The sequence below is a fragment of the Dermochelys coriacea genome, chromosome 6, assembly GCF_009764565.3.
Source record: "Dermochelys coriacea isolate rDerCor1 chromosome 6, rDerCor1.pri.v4, whole genome shotgun sequence".
Taxonomy (NCBI): domain Eukaryota; kingdom Metazoa; phylum Chordata; order Testudines; family Dermochelyidae; genus Dermochelys; species Dermochelys coriacea.
This window is the reverse complement of record NC_050073.1, coordinates 45,753,280-45,780,223: the sequence shown is the minus strand read 5'-3', so window position 1 is coordinate 45,780,223 and position 26,944 is coordinate 45,753,280. Positions and strand designations below refer to the sequence as shown.

General features: G+C 34.9%; 1 protein-coding gene across 12 annotated transcripts in view; it reads left to right on the top strand.

Moving 5' to 3' along the window:
- LOC119856943 (golgin subfamily B member 1-like) overlaps positions 1–26,944 on the top strand; it is a 69,120-nt gene that overhangs the window by 21,882 nt on the left and 20,294 nt on the right. For 3 of the 12 annotated variants that reach the window (XM_043517575.1, XM_043517576.1, XM_043517574.1), the window contains 8 exons: positions 690–840; positions 4,615–4,724; positions 5,442–5,532; positions 9,091–9,221; positions 12,180–12,289; positions 13,681–13,849; positions 15,662–15,766; positions 16,082–26,899. In XM_043517575.1, coding sequence (XP_043373510.1) covers positions 690–840; positions 4,615–4,724; positions 5,442–5,532; positions 9,091–9,221; positions 12,180–12,289; positions 13,681–13,849; positions 15,662–15,766; positions 16,082–26,899 — 11,685 coding nt within the window. Of the gene's footprint in view, positions 1–689; positions 842–4,569; positions 4,725–5,441; positions 5,566–5,648; positions 5,837–9,090; positions 9,222–11,015; positions 11,064–12,179; positions 12,290–13,680; positions 13,850–15,661; positions 15,767–16,081; positions 26,900–26,944 lie in introns of those variants that run through there. The other 9 variants (XM_043517572.1, XM_043517573.1, XM_043517570.1 and 6 more) reach the window with 7 other exon arrangements.

The window sequence follows — 26,944 nt, the reverse complement described above, 5'->3', positions numbered from 1 at the left end:
ATGTCTGCTAAATAGCCCCTGAGAATGATGGATCTTGTTTGTTAATCCTGGTATCTGTACAACCAGCAGAGCAGGCTGAAAAACATAACTGTATTTTGCAAAAAATTCAAAGGAAATTAATTTTTTTGTTCTAAAATTCTAATGGCAAAATTTTGAAACTATTTTTAATTTTTTCCCCCATAAACTTTATTTTGGTGGGGGAACAAAAAACCTTCACTTTTTTACTGTGTGATTTAGGGGGGAAAAAGGTGTGTGTATTTTTCCTGTTTAAAAAAAAAAGAAAAGAAAATGTTTAATTTCAAAAAGTGAACAATTTTGACCACAATGAAGTTTTTCAATGGAAATGAAAATAAGCCATTTTTGGTCAATAAGCCATTTTTGTTGAAAAAGCTTTTCAGTTTAAAAAAAACAAAAACAAGAAAACAACCTTTGATCACCATGGACAAGCAGCTTTGGCTTTTTTTTTTTTTTTTTTTTTTTAAACGATCAACTTGCAAGGTCTTCCGTTAACATCGTCTTTAATGTTAAAGAAAATTATCTATTTTATTTGTTGGTCTTAATTGTATTTGTTGTTTATGTAAAGCCGTATACAAAGCACAGAGGTGAAACTTCTGTTCCTGAATAGTTTACAATCTAACTCTTACGTTTATTTTGGTAAATGTTATTTTCATGTCCACCTTCTCTTGTAGGCCAGCGAATCGGGCAGTGTGGATGAGTTTCAGAGTCAGCTTTTGGAATGGCAGGAGATTGTACCAGAATCAGAGGAGGTGCATGACCAAGTCAGAGAGGAGAAATCTGCCATAGCCCTGAGGATGGCACAGATTGAAGAAGAAAGAGAAGGTGAATTGAAGTATTTAAGATGAAACTAGATCATTATGCCAGCATAGCAGGTATTACAAATCTGCTATGTTTGTGCAGTTCAGACAAAATTGAAATCTTTCCTCCATGTCTCACTTCTGTAGTCAAGTGAGATCTATGCAGCTAGTGAAGTTAGCAGAATTTTATGGTTACTGTAATTGTTTGTATGTTGGATTGTTTTCTTGACTCTATCTGTTTCATACACTCATCACTTTGCATCATGTTTACTGGTGGATGTTTTATTCTGTTAGCTTTTGCAATCTGAGCTGCTTATCTTTGGGGTCATTTATTGGATTTGTTTCAGAAGCTTAATGTCTGCATTTGAGTTATCGATGAAAATGGCGGCTGCTTGCCTCAAATTAGAGGAGAAGATGTGAGGAGTTGTAGCATTGTTTAAAATTAGGTGATGGGATAGAAAGTTACGCTTTGGCAAAATATACATGAAATTCAGAGCTTCTCTGTAAATGTCAATAACCAGCAAGATTTTGAGATGTACTAATAAATATGCCATTGATACTGACCAGACAAATGGAGAGAACTGGCAACAGATTGCTAGTTTAAAATGTTAAATATATCAAAACCACCATTACAGGTGATCTGAGATTTTATGGTCACCAATGATGGTAAAAAAAATGTTTAAAAAGTCTTTTCTATTTGAAAAATCAAACTTATGAAAAAGTCTACGTATTAGATTTCAGACTAATTTTTATTTCCCTCTCCCTCCCCCCCCCATGGCAGTTTACCTTAACTTCTTTCCTCTTTGGTATCAGAATGCGGATTGAAGGCACAAAGGTTAATGTGCACCATCTATAAATAAAATAAATCCAGTTAATTTGCATAGGCTTTTGTTAATCTGTAGCTTGAATGTTTTTGAGACTCAGCTGATGGATTTCAAAAAAGTTGATTCTGTAAGTCCCAAAATCTTTAAGAGCCATTTCTCTTCTCTGTGAGAAATTTATACACGTAACTCGTTGGGCATTGAGAAGAGAATAAACCCTCTTAATTTTAAGTACTACTCATGAGTGTTGTCAATAGGTCATTATGCAATAATATTAACAGTTGTAAAACTTCATCCGTGTCCAGTCAGTGTTTAATTTTGCAGTTTTTTCCCCTTGGGATATGCATGACCTTTCTGTTTCTTTTTTCCTGCCGTTACACCTGATGAGCCCTCAACGTCCCTTCCCCCTCCACTCCTACCCTACACTGCGATTTGGTCAGCCACTGAGAACGTAGTTTCCCATCAGTTTTGTGCATGCAGGTTCCAGCCATGACAACATGTAAGGTTCTGTTGCCGTTTTCCTCTGTAGACCTTTCTTTGGAGGAAATCGCCAACAGTACCTTATAACAGCTGCTGTTGGTGGTATGTGGTTTTTAATAATACATGTAACAAATGCTGGTTTTTAAACTTATTTTCCTCTTGCAATGCCTATTTCTTTGTTTATATTAACAGAATCGTCTTTCTTCATTCTCCTTTGTATTAATAGCTGACTCCATATTTACTTGGTAACCTAGTTTAAAGAAAAACTGCACAACTTGCAGTGATTAATTTTCATAAATAAATAGCTAAGAATCAAATTCTGACCTCTCTTTTTTGTAGAAATTACATAAAAAAATTCTAATGGAAATAGGTTGGTGGGTTTTTTTGTTTTTTGTTTTATGTAAAACAAACAAAAAACACCCCACACCTTGAATATTCCCTCCACCAAAGGATAAAACTTGGAATAAATGTTTACTAAATATGACTATATATTTGAATAGTATCTTTCAAAGCCCTTTGCAGTGATCCTTGTCACTGCATTGGTAACTCCAGAGAAAGGGACTATGGTGGCTTTCACTGGAGGTTGCCATTTTAGGCCCCTATCTTGTAATAGGGTGTACTAGCATGAACTCCTGTATTGGGTGCAATGGGGAGCTGCATGAGTATAGAGCTCCATGCTGTTGGATCCAGTTGCAGATTTGAGATCATTATGATACTTAGTATTAGAATACTGAGGCAGGCTGAACACATATGCAAGTAACTATACTCATATTATTCATAGTTCTGTTAATGACAGTGTGTCTGTGAGAGGAAATTTGTATATAAATGTTTGCAAGATCAAATCATGAGGCTGAAATGATCAGCTTTTATTTTAGAAGTAATTGCAGATTAGATTTTCGATGTTGTGACATGATCTGAGTTTAGAAAACTATTAAAAACAATTGTTAACATAGTTGTTAAATTAACCAGAAATGTTATAATAAAATTATACAGTTTACCGGATAACTCTAAGATCCTCCAATTTCTGGTGCTTTGTAATGGGGAAAGTCATTAGTAATTTTGCTATTGATATCATTTCTTAAGTGATAAGTAGGGCTGTCTATTAATCGCAGTTAACTTGCGTGGTTAACTAAAAAAAACTTAATTGTGATAAAAAAAATTAAGCGTGATTAATTGCAATTTTAATAACAGTGTTAAACAATAGTATACCAACTGAAAAGTTGATTAGTTTAAAGTGGTGGTAGTAACGTAGGTAAGGAAAATTGTAAAAATATGTGAATTTTAACTCAGTAGTTTCCCATACAAAATACTTTTTTTAAAAAAGTAATTTAATTCTACCTAGTATTGTAGAGTTGCAATAATTGGATCTCTTATTACCTTGTAGTTTCCCATTAATTCTATCATTGGGGGAAAAAAACAGATAAACAGATAAATGTGACAAAAATAAATGTTATGGGTATTGGTACTGTAACTTGGGTTAAGTCAGGGGCATTCCAGTGGGAATCCGTCTGGCCCAGTGTTACACTAGGAATGAATTTGATCCATTTCATACTTCATTAATGCATGGATGTACATTTTTCTATGAACATCATGGACTCTGGGGAGAGTTGACTTTGAATTGCATTAATTTGTTGAGTGCTGAATTTGAGAGTAGATCGGGCCTCTGCAGTGATTAAAGTATGGAGCCACCTTTATCTTTATTTCTTCATGCTGTTTTGTCTGCTTTGCATGAAACATCTATTCCCCAACCTATCAAACGTTTTGTCATATCACAAAACAGATGGGAATGTACTTAAAATGGAAAAATCATTTCTAACACTGGACAGGTTGCATATTTAAGCTTTCATATTCTGAATTTTTCAGGGTGTGTTATTTACAAGTGATTCTATATTTGTTTTACCAAGAATCATATTATTAATGTCTGATAAGATGATTTGATGCCAGTTTGCAATGTAACACATGCTTGTGACTTCCTCAAATTATCTGGCATTGTAGCTCACACTAAAATTAAAGATACAAGCAAGAAGCATTTCATTTCCATAAAAATGCATGTGATTGTTCAACTATACAAAAATACAGCAATTTCAGCTGATGTCTTTATCGTACAAATTAGTTGTATTTTAACCTGGCAGATTGAACTGTAATTTGGCAATTTAATTGGCTGCATTTTTGTTGTAGTGTCAAAATATAAACCCCTCTTTTTGATTTGTCAGTCTTTCTAAAATGCTTCTGAAGAAGTAAAATCATACTTCAATAGACTTCTGAAAGAATTATATGAAAATTATTCTTACATTCTGTGTAACATTGTTGGGGGAAATCACAAGGTGAATGCTATGGATTGCTCCGATAATCTTATTCCTGTCATTCATTCATAGGGACTTCAGTCTGTCACTGATCTCTTTGTATTTAGTATGTGTGTCATGTGTAAATGTAATTGCTTTCCTGTGGCACAAAACTGATTGAGGATGACTGGTTCTTTCCTGGCTGCTCTGATCCAGCCATAGTCTCAGGGCAGCAGGAACTGGAGGAGGAACTGACTGCAGTTCAAAGAACTGGCAGGCTGCAGCAGGCAAGAAGGAAGAGCAACCAGGCCAGCGGGAAACATCAGGTAGGTTGGTAGAAATAAGAAACACATTTTACCTATATGTTAATCAGAGACATTAGTAATTCTGTTATTTATATGGCACCCATAAATATACGTGGTGCTTTACAGCTGAAAGTAAGATACAGTTACAAAAATATAACTGAAGGACAGAGGAGGCAAAGAAGGGTTTACCGAGGTAAGCAAAACAAAGGTGTATATAGCCATAAGGATGCAGGTAAATTCTAGTAGCATCATAGGTTTCTCTTTAGGTTATGAAATTTACATGTGTGGTGTTCTAAAGTCATTAAGAAATTTCCATGGAACAACACATATGCTGCAAGTTAAGCCAGCATTTAAATACCTTAGTGAATCAGGGCTGTTTTCAGCATAAGAACAACTTTTACTTATTTTTCTTGTCAGTGGGATGATCTCTAAAGAGCATCAATTAATTCTGGTGTGCCTTGGGGTACTCATTGATGTTGTTTCTTATAGATGTTTGTGATCTTTATCTATTAATGTGTATGTTGGGTTAGGAGACATCAATATCATGCTCACATTTACAGAAAAAAATTCTATATTTAATTACCTCTGATATCTCAAACTAGATTCATTAGCAAAGTTTGACCTTAATACAGAAGTCAGTCATATAATTTTAATTGCAACTGTCCCTTTTGACAACTGTGTGTGTATCTTAAGTACATGTCTTTTTTATTGATCTCTGCTTTCACATCCTGTGTGTAGGAGGAATACAACTTTGATAGAAAAGAATGCTTTCAAGAGCTGAATGTCACTTTGGATAGCACTGATTCAGCTGAAGGAGAGAACATGGGAGGTTGGTGGCCAGAGTATGCTTCTCCTAATGCAGGTGTGATAACCGCTAGACCGTTTATTAAAGCATGCACAGCATCTGTATTTTGTGTTTGTTTTTGTTTTTCAAATTTAACTAACCACCCATTTTGTGGTGTATTCTAATCTTTGTTGAATTTTTTTTTGGCTTGCATTTTTTTCCATTTCATTTTGAAGCATGTGCGTGCTGGATGAACTGTCTAGTTTTGGTTCAGAACTAGAACACAGTCATGGTTTAACATCTGGAACTCTCCCAGTCCTTGTCCCCATCAAATGTATTGTCCTGTATGGTAAGATTATATATATATTTTTAAGTTATTAGTCTTGTTCTTGTTGAAGTGGTTCCACTTTATATAATCTTGTTTTCCAACCAAACCATTCTATTCCAATTCTGTGTCATTTTAGTTTTAAGATTAAATGATGATGTGTATATGTATGTGCATTATTTCTTCCTCTATTTTTATATCTGTGAAAGATAGTAGTTTTATCTTGGCAATTTATCCGTCAAGTCCATGTGTTCCAAGTGTTTCTTTAGTTATGCTAAAAAATCAAGAACTGTTGCTGGCGTTTCTTATTGCTGTTTTGCAAAGGTCTACTACAAAGTAAATGTATAGTCCCAGGACACGTTTGTTAGAAACATTACATTCACCCTTTCATCTACATCTTTCTCAAAATAATAATTTAGATTAGGTGAAAAGTAATCTCGTATCAAAATAAATTTATAGCTATCATAAGTAATGGAATATTCAGCGTAAAAGCAATAGTTTTCAAACATTTACACACACAGACTATCTTGGGTTTTGAAATTTTTTGAAATATAGGATTTTTTTTTTAATTTGACAGATAAAGTTTTAATTGAAAATCTCAACTATTGAAGAAAATTGCAGCCATTTTTGTGTGGTGTTTTTGCAAGTCAGCTGATTTTTGCTTTGGCATTCCGAGTAGACGTTTGCAAGGTTGCTGGGTAGGGAACTGGAAACGTGGTAGGAAAATTAAGGCCTTTTTAGTGTTTGGGACAGATACTTACAGTTTTAAATATCCCTGATTTAAAATCAGGCTTTTACAGCAGATACTGGTTTAGATCAGAAGTTATGAGTACAAATGTGTGTATTAACTACTGCAACACACAAATGTTGAGCAGATAATTCAATTGTACTGTGAAATGTCCATTGTCATAATCCTAGCTGGTGGCTTTGGAGCCATATATGCCCTCTTTATCATTTAAAAATATTATGTAGATACAGTGTAATAGTGAAAGATCCATCTTTATTTGCCTAATATCTCTTAATTACATGATTATTATCTTTAATTCTGAATCCTGACCTGTTTGTAGTTAACCATCAAAATCCAGAGTTTTGTTTTGTTAGCTGATTGATCCATTTAAAAAGCATCTATTTTTTTCATATGGCACTCTTCGGTAAAACTTTTTTGAAGAAGCTAATAATCTATGCCATCAGAACTGGCTGCTTTGTGTTTATCGAGGAGATTATTGAACAAGAATTGCATAAGGAATATGCAGATGTGAAACCCTGATGCTTCTCGACTAGAATGAAACTTGACCTGAAGAAATGTGATAGAAATGGAAAGAAATATAGTTTGAGTGACAGTTTTACTTCATTGGTGTAAGACTGGAAATGATTTTGGCCCAGTCTCTTAGTTTGGCTGGAGAATGCATTGATTTAAATCAGTGATTTAATCACCAATTTAATGGCTATTAAAATCAGCATCAGGAAACCTTGATTCAAATAATTGATTTAATTGTGCTTTACATGTGTACCTTATTTTCCTATAGAAAGGTTGAATCTCGTTAGTTGATAACCATTAAAACATAGTGATTTGCAGCTAAATATAGCCTGTACATTAAATTCGGTGTTTTTGCGAATCAGGAGGATATACTATATTTATACATATTTATTTAAGCAGTTATATAGTTTACCTTACATTTATACAAATTCTTAATTTTTACATTTTTATGTTAGAAGATGATTAATTTTTTACTTGTGATGTGAGTTGATCTATTTGAATGGAAATTCAAATTTGATTTAAAATGCACAAAAACAGCATTTAAAACTTTTTAATTAAATAGGACTATCTCAAATGCTAGATACATAAATTTATTGATCAGAAAAAAGTTTATCAGAACATGTTTTACATTTAACACTAACTGATTTAGTAAACAAAGGAAGTCTTATCTGTAGTTAGTGAATTGAACTTATTGTTCTGGTTTCTTAACTCTGAATGAACTAGTCATTGAACTGAACCAGTTGAATAAATTGAAATGAAGAGTGGCTGCTGTAAAAGTTGGTTTAATACTTCCGCAAACTGTGATTCCAGATGCTTATTCAAGGACTTCCAGCAGTTCAGTGGTTTGACTTTAACGGTTGGCAGCAAACCATGAACTGCTTAATATTATTTTTGTATTTAATTTGAATGATTTTAATTGTCAATTTCACATTTAATTTTAAATAGGTTTACTTTAAAAATACCCCTATACTTAATTTAAATACAAAAATAGAAACAAGTCAGATTTTTTTCAAATATTAAAAAAAAAAAATTTTTATTACAGCATGTTAGTCTGTAAAATTGACCTATGTTGATGCCAGTCCTATCTGGAAGGTGTTGCGTTCTGAACTCCCAAAGCATTTCTTAAACCATCACAGGACTTTGTCTGGATAATAATATACTGGTGCACAAGGGCTGCAGTCTCACTCATCCTAGAGCACTGTGCAATGGTTAAGACGCCACATGTCAATTATTGTTTACTGTGTTTTCCTGTCTAGCATGGATTGATTCAGCCACTCATCATTCCCACCCCACTCTCTATAAGGCAAAACTTCCAAATGTGAGAATTCCAGAGACAAGGTGGTGAGGTTATATCTTTTATTGGACCGAAAATAAAAGATATTGCCTCACCCACCTTGTCTCGCTAACATCCTGGGACTGACACAACTGCAACTACACTATATATAACAAATATGAGCATTGTCATTGTACAGGATTGCTAATTTTAGTCTTTGCAGAGTCAGTGTACCCAGTGAATATTCCTTTGTCAGATCTGCTTTAAAATAAAATTGCTATATTCTGTTGAACAGATGAGCTCCCAGCTTTTGATAGTCCATTTCACTTGGTATAAGTTAATGGTGCTTAGAGCTGGATCCTGCAAACAAACAACTTTACTCATTTGAGTACAATTATTCAATTCACAAACATTCACAGGATTTGGCCCTTTGTTTGTCCAAAGCAAGATAACTTTGCTAGTTTTTATAGAGGATCTTGAACTGTGAACTTAATCCCATTACTTGAAAAGTTCAGGGAATATTTGATCATTAAAGCCTTTATAAATATGATGACCTGTTTTTCAGAGGTGCTGAGCATCCATAATTCCCACTGAAATCCAGGACCTGCAGGTGCTCCACACCTGTGAAAGTTAAACCAATAATGGTGTGGGTAGTTGCTAGACTTATGTTATCTGACAATTATCTGTATGTGAAACGTTGTTTGGAACCGTTCTTGAAATAGATATTTTTCCTTTGAAACTATGTAGGTTTGCGGACAGTAGTTGAAGAGTTGGAATTGGAAAGAAATCAACTACAGGAACAAATTCTATTCCTGGAGGAACGTTGTCAGGACTTGGAAGACAGATTACAGCTGCAAGGCAGAATGGAATCCCTTCAGGTAATCTTTTATATTTGTGTTAGGAGACGAAACTGATATAGGGAGAATCATTTAGTGTTCTCTTCATATTTGGATGAAAATAGTCTCTAGTAAAGCAAAAATGAAGATTAGGAAAAGATTCTACAGTATATTTTTGTATTTCAAAAATATTGTGTGGGTAATTACAGTACGATGTACTCCTACTATATTGTGTGGTATTGAACAGTGGAAAACTGCACCCATTTTGCTCACTGCAAGGAAAAGTCACACACATTTCTTACCCAGCAAAAACTGAAAAATAGCTTTGAAAATAATTATTCAATAAAAAAAAATGTTTAGAAGCCTGTAACTACTGGCAGCAACATGTTGAAATTCAATATTATTTTTGTCATCAACAGTATAGGCCTTTTTCAGAGGTCAAGAACTTGATTCTTTTGTCACGAACACTTACTTTCACTTACTCTACATCTGCATTTTAGTAGTTACTTCCGGCTTATTCTGGTGTGTGAGGAATCAAGCCCTAATAACTACTTATCTTTAATATCACTTCTAATATCAACAGTACATCATTTTCTCATAGTCTAAAGGAGGTTGCATAACACTTCATAGTCGGAGAAGTTAAAGGCTAATAAGAAAATGAAATTATTGAAGTCAGATTTAATAAGGGAAGGGCCTATAGGTAAAGGGAGGAGAGAGTTCTTCTAGATAGATGGAAGCTGCAAAAATGGTAGAGCAACCCCCATATTTATGAGAGTTGCAAGCAGAAGACGCATGTAAACCAAGATGATATAGCAGATAGCAGGCAAATAGGGTGTGAAGTGAATACACATGGAAATCTAAAGAAGTAGGAGGACACTATGGAGAATAATTTGAACATTCACTTTTGACACTTGAGTAACTTACTATGTCCTAAAAAGGAAAAGGAGTACTTATGACACCTTAGAGACTAACACATTTATTTATTATTTATAAAATAAATGTGTTAGTCTCTAAGGTGCCACAAGTACTCCTTTTCTTTTTGCGAATACAGACTAACATGGCTGCTACACTGAAACCTGTTACTATGTCCTGTACAGAGTAGTTGATCTGTTTTATTCCCTGCCTTGGTAAAATAGTTGGTAGTATCTGTTACATTTTAAAAAACCGATAACTTTGCTGTGTAAGGATTTTATTTTTAATTTATCTACTCCACAAAAGGGTGTAGTCATCCCTTCACGTAGTTTAAAACATGGGTGTGAGTATACTTCTGATGTTTAGCTACCAGCCTGCAGAGAGATCCTGGCCCATTTAATTCACTGGCAAAAGTTGCATGGACTTCAGTGATGTCAGGATTTCACCCCAAAAAGATTGAAGATTGAAATCACAATAAATTACACCTTCAAAGTATAGAGGGAGTTTCTTAGCAGCTAATGTCTCTATTACCCTTTTTTAATATGATATGGTATTTGGGTTGTTACGGTAACTGCTTACTGTTTTTTTTAAATCACAATCATTGTTTCACTTATTAATGACTGTTTCTAGAAACCTCCCAAAATCAATCCATGAAGATACCAAATGAAATAATAAATTAAAAACTTTCAATCCAAACAGATGTTTTAAAAGTTTCCTGATCCATAAATTATTTTGTTTCAAAATGACTAACTTTTCCCTAAAACTCCACAGTTGTAGTATATATCTAATTGTTCCTTTACATAGTAAAATGCATATATTCAATTACTGTTTTGTTTTTTTTCCCACAATTAAGTTGTTTATATTAAGAGGCAGACAACCGTATGTTAATATTTGAGAATCTTGTAACAAAGCCTTTCAATACAGGTAACATTTGGTGTAGAGGAAGAAGGGCAGCCATTGAGGGTTGTACAGGTGTGTTTTGCCCACTCCAAAGTGATAGCATATTTTCCCTAGAGTTGACAGGTTTGCCATATTGTTTGTCCTACCAACTCTTGTTGGTGATTTGGATTTGTGTGTGTTCCTTTTGGTTGTGGTTGCTGGCTTGTTTTTTTTTCTGTTTGTTTTTGTTTTGCAGTTTTACTGATGAACTTGTGCAGTGAAGTTGGCTAGAGTAACGGAGTTATACTGTGTTATAAACTGTGTCAATGGAGCTTGCTTTATTTTTATTTTCACCTCCTTCCACAGATTATTTTGCAATCTACTGCAGATTGCTGGTTGCCTTTGATCAGAGCAACAACAAAAATTTAAAAAGATCTGCAGAGAAGCAGTTGGAATTCATTACTGTGTTCAAACCAACATGGAAAATGTTTTCAAACAATGAGCCGTCTCTGGTGTTCTCCTTTTAGACTAGTCTTCACTGCAACAGTTAGCTTGAGTAAATACATTAGAGTTACTCCATTCAAGTTAGTCAGCCTTGAGTGAGAATGGAATGAGAGCAGCCACTCTGAAACAACACTCCAGCTACCCAGAGTGACTTGACAGGCACCACAAAATCATTAATTAGCAGCTGATGAGTAGTAACTCCAGCTGCTGAATTCCTGATTTATTACTAGCATCATCAGCACTCAAGCTTCAACCAACCAACCCCCTTATGGGTCAACTAACTCACCACTTAAAGCACCACTTTATTCAATCTAGAGATTTTGGGTGTGGACAGGAATCAGGGGCAAAACGTGAGTTATACCTCAAGCTAACAATGCAGTGAAGGCAAGCACAGAAAAATAAGCTGCTTTCACACAGTATGAGTATGTGTGTTTTGTTCTTTTTTTTGTGTAAAGTGTTTAGAGTCTCTTGAGTTTCATGTTACGATGGAATAACTAAGAGAGAAACCTCTCAAAGGTGAGTAACATCTACTGTTTGAACCAATAATATTTCAGACCTGAATTGGTAATCACTAATATGCTAGAACAGTAGTCTTTACAGTGTGTAGAATGTGAAACGCTATGGGGCAGATTTTCAAGATGTCTATTTTATTGCCATTCTGGATATTTGTGAGCTGTAATCATGTTCACCATTGGTTTGTTGTAGAGTGAAAATGAACGTTTGCAGACCCAGCTCAGTCAACTGCGTACCCAACAAATGCGAGATGCAGAAAAGCACCAAGTGCTTGTTTCTAGTTTGAATGAACAGCTTAAAGGGTAAAACAATTTTTTAAAAACATTCAGTACAGGACCAGTTGCAATTATACATGTCTCTTTGCAGCTTTACATTTACATTTGCAGTGAAACATAAAGAATATAATACTTTCAGAAAGCTTGAAAATAAGTCCTGATTTCCACTACAATAGTAAAATCAGATTATTTCTGGACTTGGTTATTTTTACTGTAAGTGTACATATAGTGAATTCATAGTAATATAAATTGTAGTTAGAAAATTTTTAGGGCTGTTGATTAATCACAATTAACTCACGTGATTAACTCAAAAAAATTAACCATGATTAAAAAATGAATCGCGATTAATTGCACTGTTAAACAATAGTCTACCAATTTATTAAATATTGATGTTTTTCAATATTTTCAAATATATCAATTTCAGTTACAACACAGAATACAAACTGTAAAGTGCTCACTTTATATTTTTGATTACAAATATTCGCACTATAAAAATGATAAAAGAAATAGTATATTTCAGTTCATCTCATACAAGTACTATAGTGCAATTTCCTTATCATGAAAGTGCAACTTAAAAATGTAGGCTTTTTTTGTTACATAACTGCACTCAAAAACAAAACAATGTAAAAGTTTACCACCTACAAGTCCATTCAGTCCTACTTCTTGTTCAGCCAATCACTAAGATAAACAAATTTGTTTACATTTATGGGAGATAATGCTGCACACTTCTTAATAACAATGTCACCTGAAATGAGAATCAGGTGTTTGCATGGAACTGTTGTAGCTGGTGTTGCAAGATATTTATGTGCCAGATGCACTAAAGATTCATATGCCTCTTCATGCTTTGGCCACTGTTCCAGGGGACATGCTTCCATGCTGATGACGCTCATTAAAAAAAAAATACGTTAATTAAATTTGTGACTGAACTCCTTGGGGGAGAATTGTATGTCTCCTGCTCTATTTTACCCACATTCTGCCATGTATTTCATGTTATAGCAGTGTTTTATGTTTGAATGCAGTTTTTTTGTACATAATTCTACATTTGTATATTCAATTTTCATGATAAAGAGATTACACTACAGTACTTTTAATGGAATTGAAAAATACGATTTCTTTTGTTTTTTACAATGCAAATATTTTTAATAAAAAATAAATATAAAGTGATTACTGTACACTTTGTATTGTGTTGTAATTGAAATAAATATACTTGACAATGTAGAAAACATCTAAAAATATTTAAATAAATGGTATTCTATTGTTTAACAGCTCGATTAATTTTTTTAATCTCTTGATAGCCTTAAAAATTATACATTGGCTTTAGAAAGTTAAGACTGGAAAATAACATGCTCTGTTTTCAAATACTACTTAATTAAATGAACATTGAGTATTAGAGTTCTAAATAAATATTTTCTTGCTAGATTAAGTGATAGAAAAAGCTTCCTTGAAACTTCACTTGCGGAGAAGGAACAAAAGCTGTTGAGTACAACAGAAAAGCTGGAACAGATTGAAAATTTGAGGAAGTTACTTCAAGAAAAAGATCTTCTGAACAAGGAACTTGGTGAAAAGCTTGTGCAAACTGAACAGAAGGTAAATTGAACACATGATGAGGCACTGAACGTAATTACTTTTGGAACAATGTTGAATTTAAATTCAGGCAGCCTTCTTTTGCTTTGGAATCTAATGTTTTTTGTAAAAGTCTTGCAAAGAATTAATAGATATAATGAAAGAAAATATAATCCTGTTATATTGGGTAACAATTTCCTAACTGAATGCAAGTTTTAAGCCTTTTTTTAAAATATGTTTTACAATTTGAAGTAAATGTCAATATCTGGAAAAGGTACTGGAGTGAGAACTCTAGCAACCCGAACCCTTTTATTAATGATATATTGGATGCATACATTCTGGGAAGTGATATGGCAGTCTTCCTAACACTGCCATCTCAATGCACTCCATCTCTTCCGAAGCTCCCCCTTCATATGGGGGAACTACAATAATTAAATCTCCCTGCCTGTTCAACTTTGGTTTCTTAGTTGAGGCTGCTAACAAGGATGCTAGTTGTGATTTTTGGCATACTTGGAGCTGGACTGAGACTTGTCAGCTCATTTCAGAAAGGCCACTGAATATCTGTTGGATGGTGAAGGGACAGGGTTCCCCTCCAGACTCCTCTTCAGGTCCTTGGACTGTTTTTCTCTCCCCCCATGGCAATGCCCAAGGTGTTCCTGCAGCAAACAGAAAAGAAAAGTCCTTTGCCCTCTTTCTGCCCGTATGGGAGAGGGGAGGCCATGGGAAATTGAAAAGAAGCAAGGATGAACTGGAACTCAGGCAGTCTTCCCGGGTCAGCCCCTTGAGCTTAGTCTACCCAGGGTCCCCCTCTTCGTGGTACGTGCTGCTCTGAGTCTCTGTCCTGTAGCTTTGGGAGCAGTGAGGCTGTCTCCCTCTCAGTGGGCCTATCTTGGTTGTTGAGGTGGGGCAGCCTTCTCTCTGTTCACTGCCCCTTCCTGGCAGGTTTTCCCTTTTAAGCTACCCATCCTCCCCACTCCATCCAGCAGAAGAAGCACTGCAGGTGCTCCTTGTTGGTGTTGAACAGGCCGAGTGAAGCTTTTTAGTCCCCTCTCTGTGTGAGGGTGTGCCCTTTCACAGATGGTAGTAACTTCGAATTACCTCAGCCAGCTTGAAACTGGTGACCTGGAGGTGATGGGCTCAATATCTCGTTACTGATTCCCTGACCCATCTAACCCTATCCCATTTTACATTCCTTTTGAATAATAACAGGTTTCAGAGTAGCAGCCGTGTTAGTCTGTATTCGCAAAGAGAAAAGGAGTACTTGTGGCACCTTAGAGACTAACAAATTTATTAGAGCATAAGCTTTCGTGAGCTACAGCTCACTTCATCGGATGCATTCGGATGCATGTAGCTCACGAAAGCTTATGCTCTAATAAATTTGTTAGTCTCTAAGGTGCCACAAGTACTCCTTTTCTTTTGAATAATAATTTGTGTTCTTGTGAATAAATTTTGTTTTGATGTCTTTTGGATGAGATGTAAATGACCAAAATTTTGGGGTGTTTACCTTGGCTTCCTGGTCATATTCCAATAATACTATTGTCATTTTTCCTATTTAGAAGCTTCTGCACTTTCAGTTGAATGTGGTATTACTTACTTACTTGTGCTGATCTGTTGTCTGATGTTGCGGTGACTCATTATACAGTTGCTATGCTTTATCCATACAAATCTGTGTCTCATTGGTCAATTATAAAAGGTCCTTGTGTGTAGACTGTATATCAGTTTCTTTATAAATCAGAATTATGTAAACTTAAATTCAGGATTGTAATTTACAGACATGTAGGCATTATTTCTTTTGTGTAATTACATATCTCAGTAAAAATTTTCTTTTATGTTAAGCTGGATGAAGTCTTGAAGAAGTACAATGCATATGAAGTAGAGTGCACTGAACAGAAAATAGCTATCAATGATCTAACAGAAAAAGTTGCCACATTTAAAGAAAAGGTAACTCATTAAAGTGATGTGGAAATTTTTTTACATGTGCTTAGTTTGGCTTGATCCATTATAATTGTCTAGCAGAATATATAAGAATTAAAAGTACTCGCCCTTTAAACTTTTTTGAATATGAAAGTCATCATAAAATAACCCTTAGTTAATTTGTTACTATATCATTATACAGGTTTTTAGTTCAAGCATTGTTAAATGAGACTGATTATTTAGCTTTGGATACTGGTCTCATAAGCAGGAGAGCAGTTTCCTCTAAAATGCTTTAAGTGAAAGTTGTAGCATATTTTGTAACATAGTTTTCTTGATGTTTAGACCCTGAAACAAGATGCCATGGTAGAATTGATGCAACTTGAACTTGACCAGACAAATGAAGAACTTGACAGATTGAACACAAACCATTTAGAGGAGAGATCTCAACTAATTCAAGACCTCCAGCGACGTGAAAGAGAAATTGACAATCTCAAGGAAGTACTAGTGGAAAAAGACAAAGAAATATCTGCCCTCTCTTCCAATATGACTGAGTATTCTGAACAGATTGTCATTCTAAAACACCAGATCCAGTGTAAAGAAGAAGAAATACGAGAGATGGAAGAAGCATTGACAAAGGCTGAAAGGGAAACCCACTTACTCAAAGAAGTTCAAACAGCTGATATAAGAGATACAAGCATGAAGATTTCTGTACTTTCTGAGCAGATTAATATAATGGGCTTGGAACTGGAGAAATCTAAAAGCCAGACTGAAGCTATAACAAAAGAAAACGAGGAGTTGATAAGGCAAATCAGTGAGAACAGCATAACAATTAAGGATCTACGTTCTGAAATCAAGTCCAACAAGGTTACATATCATAACAAGCTCATGGAGTGTGAGTCACAGATTACTTTACTGAAAGAACAAATTAATAAAACTTTGGAAAAACTACAAGAAACTGAGGCAAAACACAGGGAAGAAACTAAATATTTGAAATTGCAGCTTGATGAAAACAACTCTATAAAGGAAAAACTTAAGAGTTTGCTTAAAGAGAAGGAGAACAAAGAACAGAGTTTTGAGAAGGAGTTAAAATCATTTAAAGATTTATACAACAAACTAGTTTTGGAAGCTGCAAATAAAGATGAAGAATTGGCTAAGTTATCCACACAGCTTGCAGAACATATTGAACATCAAGAAACAGTTAAAAAAGTTTTACAAGAGAAACTAGAGACGATTACTTCGTTAGAGCAAAAACTTCAGATTGTTAAGCAGCAAAGTGAAGAGACTAAACATAAATTAATTGGAGACCTGAAAGCCAAAGAGATGCAATTTGAAGAACTTAAGAACCACGTAACTGAAAGACAAGAAATAGTTAGTAAGATGGAAGCAGACACACAAACAATTATTTTAATTAATAAGCAGTTGCAAGCAGCTCTTGAGGGGAAAGAAAAAGATTTGTCAGAGCAAATAAAAGGAAATGAAGATCTGAGAAATATCATAGATGCTATGCAAAAAGAAAAGCAACAATTAGTCAGTGAAAATGAGAGTTTGTTGGACATGAAGGAGCGTGAGCTGTTGAAGAGAAACAAGGCTGTAGCAGAGATGGAGAATAAGATATCTGTCAGTGAAATAGAGTACCAAAAAACACTTTCAGAGCTAAATTATGATAAAGAAGTGTTAATGAAAAAGGTTGAGCAACTTTCAACACTTGTAGAGCAAAAAGAAAATTCAGTTACAGAGCAGCTGCTAGAGAAAACAAAGGAATGCAATGTGCTAACCAATCAGCAATCTGAAAGCAGGGAGTTGACACAACAGTTAAATGAACAAATACAATCATTCATCATTCAGTTGAAGAATGCTGAAGACAGAGAAGTAGAAAAAGAAGAAATGCTAAATAATAAGCTGACTGAATGTAACACACTACTCCAACAGCTCAGCCAGAGTGAGGAAAAAATATTATTATTACAGAAACAAATTCAAGACATAACTGTGGATTTTCAAGCTAAAGAAGAACAAATCCTTCATAATGTTTCCTTACGTAAGCAAGTAGAGGAAAATAAAGTTGATATGGAAAAGTTACAGAATGAAGTTCAAAAGCTTAAGGAGGCAAATATAAAGTTATCTCAGTCGCTGGAAGAGAGAGCTCTTATTATAAAAAATCAAGATGTAGAGCTTGAGAATCTACATAAGCAGGTTGCTGAGAAAACTGAAAAAAGTGCAATGTTAAATAAACAAGTAGAATTACTAAGGAAAGAAGGGGATGTTCTAAAACATGAAAAGAAAGACATTTCAGTTATATGCAGCAAAAAGTCAAGTGAATGTGCTGATCTTCAGTCTCAGTTGACTCAGCACCAGTCAGAAATTGTGTCAGTTAAGCACCAAGCACACATACTAAACCTAGAAAATGAAAAATTGAAAGTAGATGTTGAAACAGTTAATGCTACAGTAATGAAAAAGTCAGATGAAATAACTGCCTTGACTTCACACATGTCTCAGCAAGATTATAATATTTTAGCTTTGAAGCACCAAACTGATAGCCTAACCATTGAAAATGAAAAATTAAAAATTGGTGTTGAGGAAAAAGAAGCTCTCCTTTCTGAGAAGGAAGCTTTGATTCAGCAAATGAAAGAAAATAAAGTGGCAGGAGAAGGGCAGCATTTGAAAATAATTTCAGATTTGCAAAACCAGGTACAAGCTTTGAGCTCTGAAACCAGTCAGCTTAGACAGGCAGCACAAGAAAAAGAAAATGAATTTAAGAAGCAAGCCCAAGATTTAAAGTTGTTTAAAGATAAATCTGAGGAATCTGATTTGCTTAGATTTCAACTGTCTGAGAATATGGAGATAATTTCTGACCTTCAGTGTCAGCTTAAAAATATGATGGAAAAAACAGCAGAATTGAATCAGTCAGTTATACAGAAAGATGAGTCTTTAAAGCAAAAGATAGATGAATATGTTAATTTGAAAGCACACATTTCTGAAATACAGGAGTCTTCCTGTATGCAGCAAAAACAGTTTGAGTCTTTGACCTCTGAAGTAGAACGGTTAAAAACAATTGTTCTAGAGAAGGAATTGGCTGTCAATAATGCCATATTAGTCAATGATAAATTGAAGACAGATCTTCATGACAAAGAGAGAGAATGTGAGGTCTTAAAGAACCAGGTTACAGATCTGGAAGAAGCCACACTAAAACTAGAAAAAGAGATAAATGATCAGAAGAAAGTAATAAATGATATTAGCCAGTCCATGCTAGAAAAAGAATCTTCTCTTGTAGAAAAAACAAGCCTTCTCAAAAAGCTAAGTGACAAAGCTAGTGAAGATGAAGACAAGATACAGTTAGTTTCTCAGCTTCAGAGTCAGATGCATGAACTGACACAAGAAATACAAAAGTCCAAAGAACTGGAACAGGAAAAAGAAAATGCTTTCTTATCTCTGCAGGAAAAAATTGCAGCTCAGTACGAGCAAAGAAACGCACTTAATGTATCACTTAGTAAGAAGGAGGAAGTTATAGCTGGGCTACTTAATTCGTTAAATGAAAAAGATGTCAGTATACAGCTGGCAGAGAGCAACATTTGTGCTCTTACTAATGAGATAGAGATGCTTAGAGAGGAACTAGAGAAAAGTGCTGCAGCCGTGAAAAGCCTTACTAGTGTTTTGCAGGAAAAAGATGACAATTTTGCTATTAACCAGAAGAAATTTGATTCTCTGACAGTTGAACTGGACTCTGTAAAACGTGAACACCAGAAAGCACAGGACCAAATAAATATATGGAAACAAGATACACAGCAAAAAGAATTAACTTTACAGACGCTCTATATGCAATGCACTGAACAGGCTAAAAATATTGAACATTTAAAGTCTGAGCTGAACAATGTACATTCCAAATCCTCTCAAGACTGCCGTGACAGCGCTCTTTTAATAGAGAGATTGCAGCAACAGGTGGATTCTTTAGCAAAGGAGAAAATTCTCTTACAAGAGACTATTGATAAGTTGATTGTAGAAAACAAAGACCTTATTACATACCAAAATCAGTTACAGCAAAAAACAGAAGAAATCCATGAAAAACTAGAAGTCACTGAGAATTACTCAAGAATGCAGATAGATGCTGTCAAACTGAAGATGAAGAATGAAAAAGAGCAGTTACAGATGCAGGTTAGTGTGAAGGGTGAAGAAGTCTCTGAATTAAAGCTTAAAATTGAAAAGTTAGAACAAAGTTTAATTGAGTCAGAAAACAAGTGGGTAACAGAATTTGATAGGGCAACACAGCAAAATTCTGTTCTTAAAGAGAAGCTGAGCAGTTTAGAAAGTGAAATGAAACCAAAGGATAGTAAAATCCAGTCTTTACAGCAAGAACTGGATGTTATAAAAGAAGAGCTAACTGAAAGCCTATCTGCATTACTTAGTAGTAGACACTTCTTCAAAGAAAAGGATGCAGAGACTTCAGATGTTGGTCAGCAAGTTAGTAGTAAAACTAAACTGGAAAAATTCTCTGCCATGGTATCCACTATTCTGAGCAAAGAAACGGAAGGACAGGAATTTCAACTGCTTTTTTTAGAAAAGGAGAAAGAAATGGATATTATAAAAGATAAGTTAAAAAGTATGCATTCGATAGAGAAAGAAAAGGAGCTGTTGCAGAATGATCTTGAAAAGGTGAAGAATACCTGTCATTATGAAATTGAATGTCTGTCAGAAGAAATGGCCACTGTCAAAGACACATTGTATAAACAACAGTCTCTTGTGGAAGAAAGAGAAAAATTATTAGCAGAAATGAACAAGGAAGTTAATTTGCTTCAAGAGAAGCTACATAAATCAGAAAAAGAACTCAAAATCAGTCATGAGAAGTTGAACATGGAAGGTAAAAAAATAGTGAGTCTCCTAGAAGAAATGGAGAAAAAAGACCTCCGGGTAGAAAATTTAACTTCACAGACTGACCAGCAGAACGATATAATTTCTGCTCTAAATCAGCAGCTGAAAGAAAAGGATTGTTTTGTTGCTCAAATCATGGAATCCATGTCTAATGAAATGATGAAGTTTTCTGAAGAGCGAAGTATATTAAACACCAAACTACAGCATCTGGAAGCTGTTCAGAGTAGTTCAGTAGAAAATATTGATAGAGTATCCCAGCAACTTGAAGATTGTAAGACAGAACTGCAACATAATCAGGTTAAATTAAGCAACAAAGAAACTGCATTTAAAGACTTAATGAGTGAAAAAGAGCAGCTGCAGTTTAATCTTGAGAAACTAGTTAAGGAAAAAGAGATTCTGAAAAAGAAGCTTCAAGCTGCATTGATAATAAGAAAAGATCTAATGCAAAAAATTGGAAAACTTGAAAGGATTGGACAGGAAGAAACAGAAAAAGAGCATAAAAAAACAGAGGAATTATTGAAGAGGGTTGATGCATTAACACATCAGTTGAAACTTGTTGAAACACAAAATAAAGATCTTGAGTCCCATCTTGAAACTCTGAAGCAACAGCTGTTTGAGAAAGATTCCAAGATAAATAACGTGAATGAAAGTTTTTCTGCCAAAGTAACCAGTTTGGAGCAGCTTGAGGACATTGTTGCAAAGTTAAAAGATATCCTTGCTGAAAAAGAAAAAGTATCTGAGCAAAATCTAAAGTCCATGCAGGAAAAGGACTCTATGCTTGCTCACATGCAGTCTGTACTTAGTGAGAAAGAGAGAGAATATGGAGAGGAACGTTCTCAACTTCTTGCAACTCTTGAAAATCTCAAGGCTGAAATTGTAGATGAGGAGGAATTATTGAAAGATACTAATTTGGTAGAATCTTATGCTGGGGACATTGGTAATAATTCTGTGGATTTCAATAACAAAGTTACTCAGCCAGATCAATTAGAAGGAGATAAAGAAATCCTTCAAAAGAAACTTCAGGCATCACTTTTAACCTGGAAAGAAAATATTAAGAAATTACAGAGAGAAAAGAAAGAATGCGCTAAACTTGTAGCAGAATTTGATGAACAAACTAAAGACTTTGAACTCCTCAAAAGAGAACACAGAGCACTCCAGAAAGTTCATCTAAGAAAGTGTAAAGAATTTGATTGTAATCGGTTGCTAATATACTCTCTACAGAAAGAGTTGGAGTCTCATGTAGCAGCACTTCAAGAACAAAAAACTATTGTCCAAAACAAGTTGGAATCAGATGAACAAAAATATGAGGTTCAAGATGTGTTAGGAGAATCAGAACAGGCAGTGTTTAAAATGACAATGAAAGACAGTGAGTTAGAGAAACTAAGTAATGACTATGCAAAACTTTGTGAAGAAACAAAAAAATTAAAGGATGAGTTGAGAGAGACATCAGTTGAACTTGGTAAGAAAACACAAGAAACGGTAGACTTGAAGAATTGTATGAGTCAGCTGGAACAGCACTATGAGCAACACAAAGACAGTCTGTACGTAGAGATAGGTCAACTGCGAGAAAAGTTGGAAAAATCTGAGACTGAGGTAATGGACCTTAAAACTATGATTGAAAGCATGAATAATGAGAAGGAAACTGTAATTAAAAAGAGGGTAGAGGATTGCAAGACTATCCAGAAGGGATCTGAAAAATTGAAGGTTGATCTTCAACAAGCCAATATACAAGTTGCGGAAAGGAATGAGGAAATTAAGGACCTGCATTGTACTCTAATGGATTTCAAAGATAGGTTTGATCAGGAAAAGGAAATACGGAAAGAAGCTGTGCAGTTACAGCTCAGTTTACAGGAAAGCCAGGAAGAAGCCAAACATTTTAAAATGGCCTTTGAAGACATGAAGAGAGAGAGAGAGGAGTTCATCAACAGTTTGGAGAAATCCAATGAAGAATTACTCAATATGAAAAAGGAATTAAAATATTTCAGCAAAGAAAACAAAGAACTGTTGATGGAGTTAAGTATGCTACGTGAGAAGGCTGTAGAAGCTTCTGAGGTTAGCAATACTATGGTATTATGCAAGAAAGTTAAAGATGAAAATGCCACTGACAAGGAACTAGTACAGTCACATTCAGAAATTAATTTGCTCCAAGGGAGATTACAAGACAGAGACATCTGTACTCAGTCACTGGAACATGATCATTCTGGGAGAGCTAAGCTAATAGAAGGAACAAAATATCAAATCCAGAAACAAACAAAAACAACTCCAGAGCAGATGGAGAAAAATATAAATGTGGATGAGTTTCAACCACAAGAGCAAAAGAATGCTGTTGATGAAAAGTCCAGAGAACGTCTCCAAAGAAAGCTCCAAGCAGCCTTAATATCACGCAAGGAAGCCCTGAAAGAAAACAAGTTTTTGAAAGATCAAATTGACAGAATAATGTTAGAAAAAGAAAAACTGACCAATAAAGCATATACCCTGGAATGCTTGTTATCTGAACTTGGCAGAGAAAAACAAAACTCAGATACTATTTCTTCATTGTGTGATGAGACCCTTGTTTCTGAAAATGCTAGACTGTTAACTGAAAATGAAAACCTAACTGCTGCATGTGAAAGTCTGAAATCTACCATGGAGACTATAGTTCAGGAGAAAGAGGCTTTTTCTTTCCAACTCAATACGTTAAAAGATTCTCAGACAGTTGAATTAACAGGATGGAAAGTTAAACATAATGAATTAAAGCAGGAATATGAGTCACTTCTGCAAGCCTATGAGAATATCAGTAGCAAAGTAGCAGAAATGAGGCAGGTTATTGATGTCACTAGAAAAGAAAAGCAAGAAGCTATTCACAGATTCAGTGAAAGGGAATCTGAAAAATATGAGCTTGAGAAACAGCTTCAAGAAGTCATTAATGAAAACAAAGATATAAAGAACCAATTGAAACAATTTGCTGAATCCAAACAATTGGAAATTGATGAACTACGAAGTGAAGCAGAAAGGCAGACACGTAAACATGCATCAAGGATGGAAGAACACCGGCATCGTCTTCATGAAGCTGCTCTGCAGAGCAAGCAGCTAATGGAGGAAAATGAGCAATTGAAACATACTTCTGAAAACTTAAAGCAGGCTTTAGAGAAAACTGAGAATGAAAATGAGGTCCTTCATAATGACATGAATGTAACTAAATTAGCTTTGGAAAACCTGCAAGTTCAAATGGAAGTGTCCCAGACTGATATGCAGTCTAAAATCAGTGATGTATTAAATGAAAGAGAATCATTATTAAAGCAGATTGCTTTGTTAAATGATGATATTTCAGTAAAAGAGAGAAATATGCGTATCCTAGAGCAGGAGAGAGAATTGATTTTAGAAAGAATTAAAGAAACTGAAGAATTTTTGGACCAGAAAAACAACTGTCTATCAAAGTTAGAAAATGAATCTAGAAGTCTTAAACAAGAAATTGTTAGCTTAAATGAGAGAGTTAAGATTTTAGAAGATGACAAGCGTCTTCTACAGGAAGAACTTGAAAATGTGCAAGAAACTTCTTACAAAGTAAAAAATGAGAGAGAATTTCTGGAGACAGAGTTGCTCAACCATATAAAAAACGTGGATCAGCTGACAGACAGGCTGAAATCTGCACAGTTACAAAACAGTTTGCTGATTCAACAGTTGGAAGATTTAAAGGCAGAGAAATGCAGTGTGATTAGGGAAAAAGAGGAACAACAGTTGCATCTTGTAAAAGTATTTGAGGAGAAAGTGAAATGTGCCCAGAGGGACAATAGTGGTACAAAAAACAAAACCAAAGAATTGCAAGAACTCTTAAAGGAAAAGCAGCAAGAAATTAACCAGTTGCAAAAAGATTCTATTAAATTCCAGGAACTGATTCTGGACTTGCAAAGATCTGTGAAATTATCACAGTCAAAGAGTGAAAAATTTGAAAAAGACTTAAATAATATCCCAGAAAAGCTTGCCAAGTCAAATGAAGAAATACACAATCTGAACAAAAAGCTTTCTTCCCAAAAAGCTTTACTGGATGATTCAAAGAGTGAACTGGAGAGGCTTACAGCTGAAAACTTAAGTGGGAAAAGAGAACTTAAGAAGAAAGAAGACCAGCTACAAATTCAAAGGAGAGAATTTGAGAAAGAATTAGAGCTTGGCCTGGAGCAACTGAAAACAGTTCACAAAAGAGAATGGTTGAACCTTGAGGAAAGACGTAATGTTCTTCAGAGGGAGAAAGACAGGGCTGTTAGTGAGCTTCATCAGTTGCAAGAGGAAATCAACATTAAGGACTCTCAAAACAAGAAACTTCAAGCTGATTTGAATGCAACTTTGGCCAGATTAGCAGCTTTTACAAAATGTATGTCCTCTCTCCAAAATGACCGGGACAGGGTAATTGGTGAAATGAAAACCTGGGAAATACAGTTCAAAGAGGTTATTCAAAATAAAGAGAAACAGATGGATGACAGTAGTAAGAAAATAATGTCCTTACAAGAAGAAATGAAGGACAAAGTGGCTCAGATACAGGAATTGAAGATTAAGTATTCCATGTTAGAAGACTCCAAGAATGAAATGCACTTGCGGCAAAAATCTGTACATACACAACACTACAGCGAGCTGGGTAGAATAAAGGAAGAAAATGTGACTCTTATCAACAGACAACAAGAATTGGAGATTGCTCTTCAGTCAAAAGAAGAAACTTTGCAAGCACTGCTTAAAGAAAATAATTCTCTTAATCGTTTTATAGAGAATAGTAGTGATGCAGGAAGAGAGATAAAAGCATTGGAAAGTAATTTTGCTAGAAAAGAACAGGAATTACAACAACTTCTATTTGAAAAGGAGAAGACCCATGCAGAGTTGGAAAAACAGATTGCCATTTCTCAGCAAATGAAGGTAATGCTGAACAACAAAGATACAGAAATTTCTCTACTGATATCTTCTAAGGGTGGGGAGATTTCTGGATATCTAACTCAGATACAGACTCAGCACAGAAAACAGACTAATGAGTATGAACAGCAGATAAGGTCTCTGCAAAAGGAGAGAGAACAATCTAATGAAGCCTGTCAGAGGATGGAAAATGAATTGAAAAATCTCCAGATGAAAGCAGACAAAGCAATTCAAGATAAGGCTGAGATTGCCAGTGAAATTGATGCCTTTAAAAAATCAATGTCATCTCTCCAGTATGACAGAGATGATCTCTTTTCTAAATACAAAGATCTGGAGCATCATCACCAAAATGTTTTAAGTCAGAAAGACAGTCTGTTAGTGAACGGTGCTAGTGAGAACGGTGCCCTGAAACAACAATTAAGAAAACTTTTGAATCGGATAGATGATCTTCATTCTGAAAATGCAATGCAAAGTGCACAACTAATAAAGTACAGGGAAGATCTTAACCAAGTTTTGTCATTGAAAGATCATCAGTTGAAAGAGTTGCTTAAACAGCAACTGGATAGCATTAAGAACCTTGAACAGGAAAAAATGGATCTTCAAAAACAAATCAAAGAAATGCAGCTGATTAATAAATTGCAAAAGGAGAGTACAGAATCTTTAGAACATGAAAATCAAAAATTAACTTCCAAAGTTAAAGACTTAGAGTTTCTAATTGCATCAATAAACAAAGAGAAGCTAGTTTCTGAATCTGGAGAGAAACCACAAACAAGGGGGAGCGGGCAACATAATCAGAATAAAGATTTCAAGGCTAGTGTACAACCTTGTGAAAAACTTCAGGACAAGTTTCAAGAAGTCCAGAATGTAGTAGGCAAAAATACAAAAGATATAGAAGATAAGTACAGTATAACAGCATTTGAACACGATGCTAACTTCCTTTGGAAGGAAGCTGATGCATCTTCAGAGAAGAGGCTATTAGAAGCACAATTTCAGAATAAAAAATTGAAATCCCAAAATGAGTCCTTTGGAAAAGCTATGACTGCTTTGCAAGATGATAGAGACAGATTAATAGAAGATTTCAAGGTACTTCAGAGTAAATACACATCTGAACTTAAGTCTGAAAAAAAAAGAGCAGATGAACTTGAAGCTGACCTGAATTATTTTAAATCAAATCTCTTCAGTGTACTCAAAAAACATGATTTTTTGAACCCAGTGCTTATTGGTGCTGAAAATAAGATCACTCTTGATCAGTTCACTGATGAAATAGAAAATTTGTGCAAGACATTAACCACCCAAGACCTTGAGATTACCAGACTCTCTTCAGAGTGTAGGAATTATGTTCAACAGATTGATGCCTTTTCCAAGTCCATGGCTAGTCTTCAGGATGACAGAGACAGATTGCTGCAGGAGCTCAGCAAGTCAAAGGTAGTTCATGAAGCTAAACGGCATGACTTCATTTCCCATTGCCTC